The sequence below is a fragment of the Plasmodium inui genome (assembly GCF_000524495.1).
Source record: "Plasmodium inui San Antonio 1 unplaced genomic scaffold supercont1.8, whole genome shotgun sequence".
NCBI classification, from domain to species: Eukaryota; Apicomplexa; class Aconoidasida; order Haemosporida; family Plasmodiidae; genus Plasmodium; species Plasmodium inui.
In genome coordinates, this window is record NW_008481842.1 from 597,426 (window position 1) to 607,846 (window position 10,421).

Consider the following 10,421-nt stretch of genomic DNA (forward strand, 5'->3'; position numbering starts at 1 on the left):
TTTTTTTTTTTTATTCTCGTATTCTTCATTTTATAAATTGTCCAAAGAAGACAACTTCAAACGGGAAGTTTTTTCTTTCCTCATGTAGCTCCCTCCCTTTTTGTTAAATTATATTTTCGTAATAATTAAGCAAAAGTTAGGAAGGGATGGGGTGGGCATCGTGCCCCCCATAGTTGCATATGGCGTTGAGGTTTTCCATGTCCTTGCACTGTAGGCACAGAAAAAGGCAACTTTTTTGTCCCTTCCTTCCCCTATGCACCTAGATGCATGTATCCTTTTTGGCACATTTCGATTACAATTTAGGAAATGAAAGGGCACAAATATGAAAGGTTTTTTTTTTCTACCTCGAATTGTTTGATTACGCTTTTGCATGTCATCGCGCGGTTTTAGTATCGTAGTGCGTGAATGGGTTTGTCATTAAGTTCGTCTATATGTTTACACCCAAGTGTCGCCTGGTTATATGCCTACGTGCCCATTCGTGTGCTCATTTTTCTGCAGTCTCCCACCTGTGACACCCTCAACGGAGCGAATTACCCAAGTACCGCTAACATTGAGAGAAGCAAGAATGAGATGTGTGCTATTCATTATATTCGCGTTGCACCTATGTGCTGATGAGAGGAAGTTTGTTCCCGATAAGCCGAGACTCCTGGTTGAGGTTGCAAGGGGCACTCCAAATGAGGTGGTTTCCTCATTGATGTCTAGACGAACGAGTGGTAGGAGCAGTGACAATAGCGGCGGTAGGTGGAGAGGAGAGAAGCACATAAAAAGTCTCTGGGGAAATCGAAGTGCTAGCGAAAACACTGTCAAAGGAACAGTACCAACTGTTTAGCAAAGTGGACAACATGGAAAGAGACACTGAAAAGGGAGGAAAGCATTATGCACGGGAGGGGGTGCACAAGCAGCACTTAGGCAGAAATTGAAAAAAATAAAAAAAAAATAAAAAAGACTCAAATGTGAAAAAAAAATGACGAATAGGAAACCTAGTGGGGATTCCCTTCAACCAAATAAAAGAGGAATCCCCCCTCAAATGCAGTACTTCACATCTCATCACATGGTGAAAGTGCGATGAGCAGAAAGGAAAGTGTCCATCCTGGAAATGCTACAAAAAAAGAGGCCCTCCAAAAAAACATTCACAGGGACCCCTTCCTCTATGATGAATTAAAAAGCGTAGGCTACACTGAACACGGGAAAAACTGGAACATAGAAAAAGGCAAAATAAGAAGGTACCAATCTCCTGTTAATTTAGGAACAAGAGGATTAAGGTAAAGAAAAAAAAAGAAAAAATAAAACCACAAATGCCACTAACTTTTTCTTAGACTTGTTTTCTCATTACGAGGATGATGATAATTATCCATTGAGCAATTATCCCAACCCACGGTTAAAAGGGGATTTATTTTTACCACTACAAATATTATATTAAGAGGCTGACTGTTAATAAAAGAAATAATATGTTTCAAGTAAAGGGGGCGAATCCTACGGGGTGCATTTCATTTGGTGTTCTATTGACCACTGATGAACCCTCCATGTTTTACGCTGATCAAATTCATTTGCATTCACCGAGCGAGGATACATTTCAGGGCCCTGTGAACAGGAGAGAAGATCGAAATGCAGATTTTTCACAGCACAAATAGTTCATACGATTATTACGTAGACAGATGGGACAGCGATTGTGTCATAAAAAGGAAAGCACCTCTCGGGGATAATCTAACAAGCAGGACGAAGAAACGAAATAATTATCGCCATTCTCATATTATCGCCATTCTCATATTATCACCATTCTCATATTATCACCATTCTCATATTATCGCCATTCTCATATTATCGCCATTCTTACATTATCACCTTTTTAATGAACAGCTTGTCTGAACAAAACCTGGGAAAAAAAATTATCAAACGGAGGGGTAAATAAAAAAGTTGCTAGTCAGTACCAGGTCATTTCTATTACTTTCTCCAGCGCTGAAATTGATAAGTCTTCCGTTAGCCATTTTGGGCAATTACCTTCCGAGAGGTTTTTGCCCACGATTTGGGGGAAAGCAAATGCGCTTCGTGTAGGTCCAGGTAAGAAAGTAAAAAGGGGAAATAAAATAGCCAGTTTGGTCAGCACGGTCAGCAGCACATATGTGTCTATCCGTTTGTTCATTGGAGCACCTGTAAGGTAAAGTGGGCTACCCTCTGCGATGATTCTCGCTTCTCCATTTGAATTGCTACTCGTTTGAATTGCTTCTACATTGGAACTGCTACTCCATTCGAACCGCTTCCCATTTTTTGGACTCTCTCCCTAGATCCCGCGTTTGCGGACCTAGCGAAGGAGCTAAACCTAGACGCACTAATGACGATGCTGAACATCGAAAGTATTGAGTTTCTGGCATAGCACGGATCGTCCACCGTGCTTACCTGCGACGACACCATACACGGGAGGGTGGAAAAGCATGTCTTGCCTGTATCAACAAAGACTATTTAAAATTTTTACAAAATGGTAAAGAGAAACTCCTCCACGTATGAGAGAAGTGACGAGGATAATTAAGGGATTTTGCAGAATTCACAAGGGAATACACATAATTATGGAAAGGTATACTTAGTCCAAGTGTTCTCATTGCAGCTGCTCATATCATCTGTTTTGTCTAACTTTGAGGAAAGGACGCTCACTGACGTGATCTCAAGGAGTCACTAACAAAGTCTTTTACGCGGCACCCATTGACACGTGCTGGAAATTTTTTTTCTTTTCTTTTCCAATATCAATGGGATAGATGAACCAATTTTTTCCCATTCGTTCTCCCCGCTTACACTTCTAATGTGCTATCAGTTTGGGAGAACCTTAACTGTTCACAGTTCACTACAACCCACTTTGTACTTCATTTATACACCGCCGTTGAACTCCCTCAGTAATTTTTTTTTTCAAATGTGCCAATAATTTTTTTTAACAAACGAAGCTTCCACAGAAGGAGGGTCTATTCGACGCTTCTTCATGTAGCGGAGGGGATACATGCATATGTATGTGTATAATCCTGGAAAGTCCTTCCCCTGATGCGCACGAATCGATTGGCCGCTTTAAATGGCTGCTTTTACGTTAAGATAAACCTCTACAGTTTTGCTTTCAACAAGTGAGGAGTAAAAAGCCGATGCAACAAAGAATAAAGGATATAAAAAGGACGAATAAATAATTGATAAAAAAAGCTAATTTCCATGGGTCTACAAAAAAAACTGTAATGAGATAATCCGATATGATGAATGGCTGGACGAACAGATTTATCATTACGTAGATGTAGGTAAAAAGGAGGACAGCAAGAAGTATGTTCCCCTTGACCTTTACGTCCATTCTTGTCAAAAGGAAAATGGGGAGAACAAGGGGGGGGGAGAGAAATACATTCCAAAAGGAGACACGTCAAAATGGGGCATGACAAGTGGCGAAAGTTGGATGAGCCTCCGTTCGGACGGCCATCCGGCTCAGAAATTCACTTCAAATTTGATATATCCCCCCCGAAAAAAAGCTTCACTCTCTGTATGATCGAATCTTTGTTGGGGTCAAACGGTTTGTCTTTGGACGGAATTTCCAAAACGGTTGGCAGGATCTTATCGTGCAGGTCAACCAGGTGTCTTATTTCGTCCGCGATCTGATGGGGGCAAAAAAGCAGGAACATAAATATGTAGACATATAGATATACAGTCATGGCGTTATGCAGTCATACAGTTATACAGTCATACTATCAGACAGTTATACAGCTATACAGATGTATATAACTGTGTCGATGTGCTTGGACACCCGCCGACGTTGGAGGAAAAAAATTCCCCCCTCATAGCACTTCACAGGGATGTCCATTTTGCATAGTAACATATTTTGTACAATGCATCGGGTAAAATCGTCTCAGGGGTCAGTCATTTCTCTGCTTTGTTGGTTTGTCACATTATGGCAGTTCGATGCAGCGAGATTTATCTTCCCTTCTGTGCTCACCTGTTGGTTCATCAGAAGAACTCCGCAGTCGTTTTTTGACGTATATTCCTTGAATACTTCCTCTATTTCGGTTTTGTTCGTTTCTTTGGGGGGAAGCGATGTGGAGATATGCGGTAAGTACGTGTGAGGTGAGGAGGTGAGAAACGCGGTGCACACGTGTAAGGCTAATAATATACACATTTCGTCACTCCCAGATCATGCTTAGCAACACGGGAGACAACCCTCCTTGTTGCCATCTTCCCTAATTTCATCAAACGACGTAGTTAAATAATATTCGGACACCTCTTTAAAACGATGGCAGGGGAAGGACATTAGCGTAACCCTTAGTGCCATTGCTTAGAACGTCGGTCCTTTGCGGAGTGCACATAATGTACACAAATGGAAACGCCAAACATTTGCGGCAGGTAAAGGTAAGTACGCGATATGGCGACTTTTTTTCTCTGTCTGTTCTTACTTGAATTCACGATGAAGAAATTTTTTTTTCCTAAGCCATCCCGAAAGCCTATGCCAGCTAGTAAGAAGCCCACTACAGAGTCCTGAGAAGGGGAATGCTCGCGCAGGGGCAGATGAGCACGGGTAACTCCATCTACTGCTCTCGCGCTACTGTGGCGCTTCCCTGGAGTCGCCCATCCGCACACATGCGTACTTTCGCACGTGGGCCAGGGTTCGGTGTGCGTATCCGCTACCCCCTTACCTCATCCCCTATGATGTATATCTTTAAATCTGTTTCATTAAAAAACTTATGTCTTCTCGATGTCATTATAGGTTACCAAGCGGAGCGAGCGATAATGTACGTATGTTCATATGTTTCTGTGTTCATATGTTCGTGTTTTCATATGTTCCTATTCAGTATGTAACTCCGTTCCTCTGGCTCTTCTTCTGATACACCAAGAAAATGGGGGTTACTTTATAAAAACGTGTTAACAGAATCAAATGTTGACGAGAGATGTTTGCTGTTAAATGAGAAGAGTTTGGGAAAAATTATCTGAAACTTTTTTTCCCTTTTTTCGTACGGGCAAAAATTCCCTAAAGTGTTGCGATTGTGAAAAAAAAAAAAAATTTAATCCAATTAAAATAAAATAAACATACGGCGATGTGGCCAAAGCGTAGCCATGATTTTTGTAAAAATGGCGACTTGTGGATCGCATTGAGAGAATGAGGACTGGTAGGAGAAAACCCTCATTTGGATTTCAAGACTGTGAGGGCGCCGAACGAAAAATGGGGAATGCGAAAAGATGCTGAGAGGACAAAAAAATGGATAACATGATGAGGAAAAAAAAAAATGCCAAAATGGTAAAACGTGAAATGTGAGTTAAAAAAAAAAAAAAAAGAACTTCCCATTGCGTTCGCATAAAAATGAAACATACAAATAAAAAGGCAAAGCTAAATAGAACACTTGTGCCTAGGCCAAAGGACATGTTTTCCCCATCTGCGGGGGCCTATGGAACATTGGCCAGCAGTCAATCATATGTATGGATATAACCCCCAAGTGGTTACACCCTTGATGGGGAAAAAAATCTGGAACCCATAGAGGAGCATCCAGAGAAGGGGCGAAGCGACCTCTCAACGTGATTAGTAATACTCGTCTGGCGGATACCCCCCCCTTGGGGAAATTCCCCCACCTGAGAGGGGCATAGCATCGAAAAACACGACTGGATCGATAGTACTCGACTGGAGTGGACTACGCTTCTTAACTATTATCAAACAAACGTAACTGCAACGAGGCTGTTACCCCGATTTGACGAACCTCACTTTGCAGAGTAATGAATACAAAAAAAGTTTTAAGGAAAAGAGAAAAGTTTAATAAGATTTAAAAAAAAAAAAAAAAAAAAAAAAACTAATTCGAAAAAGGAAGATCACATTGGGGGGAATTAAAAATAGTGATAAGGCATTCTCTTCATATGTGTACAGAAACGTTCACATATGTACATCTCAACCAAATGAAGGGGGTTAAAAAAAAAAGGGGCACACCTATTCGTGGAGCCTTAAATCATTGTATTGAGACGTTGGGGTGGCAACCCAACCAAGGAGTAGTTTGGCACGTCATCAAGGTCGCCACAGTAATGCCTATCACATCGCTGCGTTTATCACGAACGCTGTCTTCTTTTTCTTTTTTCTTTTTTTTTTTTTTTTTTTGCCTACTGCCGCTCTCGCGCGAACAGATTCTATGGTACATTATGCCAATACACTTTGCTGCACTGGAAAGCTGCTCCGTTTTCCGCTTAGAACGTTGTCGCAGAGGGAAACGTGCATACACACACGTACGCATTCAGTGTGTTCCAGAATGAAGATTCATAGGCGCAATTAAAAAGAAATATATATATTGATAGAGGTTCGAATCGTGAAATTAAAAATAGGAAACGGGTTGGGTCTTCTCGCGTGATTTCTGCCGAAAAGGGTTCTCTTTTTTTAATTCATCTGTATTTAGTTTATTTTTCCAGTTGTCACTTTTTCCCTTTGGCCGTTTATTGCAACGGAGGGGTAGCATCTCATGCTTAGTCATCGTCCTCCAACACACGTGTCTTCTTCTTGCTGATTGTTTTTTTTAACTTTTCCTTCTTTTTAGATTTAGCCACCCCGTCCTCATCATCGTCGTCTTCTTCTGCCCCCTCGTCTGCATCATCTTCCACTTCGTCGACCTCTTCATCATCATCGTCATCCTCGTCATCCTCATCTTCTTCCTCTTCGTCCTCTAGTTCCTCCCCCTCCTCATCAATCTCTGCAAAGGATTGCAGCACATAGGCATTGGGGTTTCTTCTCCTCACCCTTGTGCTGGAGTCGAGAATGTTGGACGGGTCAATACCATCTAATTCTTCCTTCAGTTTAATTTTTTTTCTGTACTCGTGTATTTCATTCGGATTGGGTAATCTTCCACTTTCCGAGCACAGGTGCTTTTTTTCGCAAAACGTAATTATTCTCTGTTCTAGTTTTTTATTGTATTCTTCTTCATCTTCTTTGTTTAGGTCTTTAAAAATAGTGGGTCCAATTTTTAAATCCAAAACTAATTTTCTTAATTTTTCTTTTTTCATGCTATGTGCATTTTTTTCTTTACTACTGTTATTTCCACTGCTGATGCTTCTTTTTTTTTTTTTGGAAGCGTCTTCATTATTGGCTTTACGTTGGTGAGCATCATAATCGAAATCAGTTTGTTTATCCTCTTCTTCACCATCATCATATTCATCATTATCATCATCGTCGTCATTTTGTTCCTTTCCCTTTTTCTTTTTCTTTGGTACTTGACTCTCCTCGTCAGAATTTAATTCTCTCTTTTTTTTTTTCGCTATTTTATTTTTTTTTTTTGACTTGGTTGTAGTATCGCCCATGCTGTCATCGGTGTAGTTGTCTTCTTCCTTTTCTTGTTCCTCATCATTATCGGAATTTTTCTTCTCTCCACGTTTGTCCTTATTTTTCGGGCTTTTCTTTGCGCCTTTGCTTGCACTTTTGTTTACTCTCTGTTTGGAGTCACCCTTTTTCACTTCATCGTTGTATTCGCTATTTTCAATGTCATCCGTCGTTTCCTCCTCCTTCTGTTGCTTGTAGATTTTTAACAACTTCTCTTTCAAGATACTTTTCAGTAATTCTTTTTTTTCTTTGTTCTCCGAAAAGTACGCTTCATCAACATTTAAATAATCCGCCACGTCTTTTCTTACGCTCTTTAGGGTTACTACGTTTATGTCTCTATGCGGGAGAATTTTGTCAAGTATTGCTTCGATTTTGGATGCTTCCGAGGTGCCTAGTGTGGTTCCTTCATCTGCGTTTGCGCTAGCGACAGTGTCTGTGCGGGGAGGAATTAGCCGTATGTGCGTAAGCGGCTTTTTCTTCCCTTGGTCACTTTGATGAGTGGCCTTTTTCAAACGTGTACATAATTACATATGTGCAAGTGTATGCGGAAGGGCCTGGAGCTGAGACAACGTCTCCTACGCGCGCGCTGAGGCGAGAAAATACCCACATGTACATACCACCCACGCTGCATGTATTACCACGAACGTGTACACAGACTTACCCATTGGTTCGATGATGACAAGTGTGTCAGTAGGGAAATGAGGAATTTTTCTTCTCTGTGTGTCCAGCTAACTCGCAGTGGAAGGGCATGTAACCTAACATACGAGGGCCGAAAGGAGGATATGAAAGGGTATCTGGCGGTCCATAATGCAAAATTAAACCACAAGCATTAACACTTATTCATTCTTTTCGTATGTAATTTTTTTTTCTCCTTTTTGGTGCAGTCATACTTAAGGTATATATTCCGGCGGGGGGAGAAATCTTGTCCCGGTGTGTGCAAAGACGTGGAAAAAAAAATTGAGAGGGGGTGGGGCGAAATTCCTTGCGATTGGCGAACCTGCTGCTGGCGATTCGTTCAGCAGTTGGACTTTCGAGGAAAAGTCAAGTTGGGAGGGGGACGAGCGTTCGGCATTTCGCTTGCTTTAGCGTTCTTTATTTCTTCATTTCTTTGTTTATTTATATCTTTGTTTATTTATACCTTTCTTTATTTATATCTTTCTTTATTTATATCTTTCTTTTTTTCTTTCCTTCGTTTTTTCGCGTTTTTTTTCCCCCTTTTTGCTGCCTTTTACTTTTTTTTTTTTCGCTGAGCTTTATTTGCTACTATTTTTGTGCCTTCGGGCATCACGCCATTTCCTTTCCCCGCACGCGCTTGTATGCGCGATTGTGTTTAATTTTTTTTTTTTTTTTTGGAAATAATGCCACTTTTTCGTAAGGCACAATTTGTCAAATTTGGAATTTAAAGCTCATCCATGTGGTATGTACCAATGTCGTACATATATATATGCAAGGGGGAATGTACACGCACATAAACGAGCTGAAATGAGCAGATTTTTTACTTGGATAAGCCGTGCTTTCGTAGTGTCGCTCTAATTAAACGCTTGGGGTGAATATATTTATCTCTCCCAACAGCGCATAGCGTGTGTTGATTTGTAATCGACCGCTTAATGCATAATGCTTTGTGTGTTTTCTTTGTGCATGCCCTTTTTGAGGCAAACCGGTTCTCACGTTGTGGTTTTCCCTTTGTGAATGTAACTGTACGCAGGCGCCGCGATTCCTTGATAGGAAGCCCAGTCAATGCACACCTACCAGAACAGCCGCCTCTGTTACTTGCTGACCTGTGATAACATTCGCATGTGGAGTCCGTACGTGTGTAGCGCTTCCGAGCGCAAACTGTCTTAGCCACGTCCCTCTGCCGTTAAACAGGCGAAAAAATTGGGCAACCGTTATTTCTGCACTTTCTGACAGGGCGTCTTTACCCATACACGTAACCTCGCCGTACAGGCGGCTTAACGCACGTTCCATTTCCGAGTTGGGCAATAAATCATTTTAACTCTTCCCGGTTCGTAAAAAGGAAATGCTAAATGAATGGACACATGTTGGAATTATCATGTCTAATGTATGTATGGAGGAACAGAAAATAGGTGCCATTCGTGAAGCATAAAGAGGAAAAAAAAAATACACACACAACTGATCACATCAAATCAGTTTAAAAGCACCATTAAAGAGTAATAATATAATAAATGCAACGTTCTCTTTCCTCTCCCCCAAAATAGCTGATCTATACAACGAAGAAGAAAAACGAAAAATTCATTGTAAAGGAAAATTACCCCCCAATGCGCTGTTCACCAATCGGAGTTCATCATTTTTTTGTTCACTCTTTTTTCCAAACAAATCAGTTCAGCATCACTTGAGTGACACACCTTAAAATGACATTCTACAAAAAGGGGGTGAAAGGGAAAGCGTTAAAAATGGTCTTCTCATTTTTCATTTAAAAGTATAAAATGATGGGTGTAATGATGCAGGGCCGAAAGAACGGCCTGGTATCTTCTCAGTGTTTTTTTTTTTTTTTTTTAACTTTGTGTATGATTACTTGTCAATAGGCATACTTCAGGAGGAGGGGGGGAATGGGCGAGTTGTTACACCATTTCAGTTCATTTGAGAATGTTTCATTTTGTTTCCTTATCCTTTCGCGAGTTAGATAATCTGCAGCTTTTCCAAGTGTCCTCGAAAAAAAGAAAAATGCTCACCGTTACATGTATATCCACAAGGTTCATTTCCACTAGGGCTTACAAACAATGTTGAAAAGGGAGGCGTGCCGATGTGAGGCAAACATATCTACGTAGACGTGTACGTGTATAGAAAATAGAAAAAAAAATTACTAAATAAGTTTATGATTAAACACACTGTCGTATACCTTTCGCGAATAGCTCATTCTGTACATTAACCTTCTTAAAAAGATCAACAAGCAAAAATAAAAAAAAAATAAAAGCGGAAAAAGAACAGTCGCGAGGAAACGTTTAGCACTTTTTCATGCGAACGTAAAAGAGGATAAGTGTACTGCACTGTACTGTGCTGTATAAGTACCCATTGTGCCAACACGTGTATAAACGTTTGCTAAGTTAACGGGACTCAAATTGATAAGCCAGCTGTAGCAAAAAAAGGCTGAAACGGGGAAAGGGAAGGCACA

General features: G+C 40.7%; 2 protein-coding genes across 2 annotated transcripts; both read right to left on the reverse strand.

Annotated features, from left to right (window-relative positions):
• Positions 1 to 3,452: 3,452 nt before the first annotated feature.
• On the reverse strand, positions 3,453 to 4,709 carry C922_02397 (ATP synthase (F/14-kDa) subunit; the record flags this gene model as incomplete). Its single annotated transcript, XM_008817996.1, has 5 exons — positions 3,453 to 3,611; positions 3,950 to 4,032; positions 4,171 to 4,233; positions 4,404 to 4,485; positions 4,644 to 4,709. 5 exons carry the CDS (start codon positions 4,707 to 4,709, stop codon positions 3,453 to 3,455), a joined length of 453 nt encoding a protein of 150 aa, XP_008816218.1.
• Positions 4,710 to 6,444: 1,735 nt separating this feature from the next.
• C922_02398 (hypothetical protein) lies at positions 6,445 to 7,956 on the reverse strand (the record flags this gene model as incomplete). The annotated part of the gene is made up of 2 exons (XM_008817997.1): positions 6,445 to 7,724; positions 7,953 to 7,956. 2 exons carry the CDS (start codon positions 7,954 to 7,956, stop codon positions 6,445 to 6,447), a joined length of 1,284 nt encoding a protein of 427 aa, XP_008816219.1.
• Between the last annotated feature and the right edge of the window lie 2,465 nt (positions 7,957 to 10,421).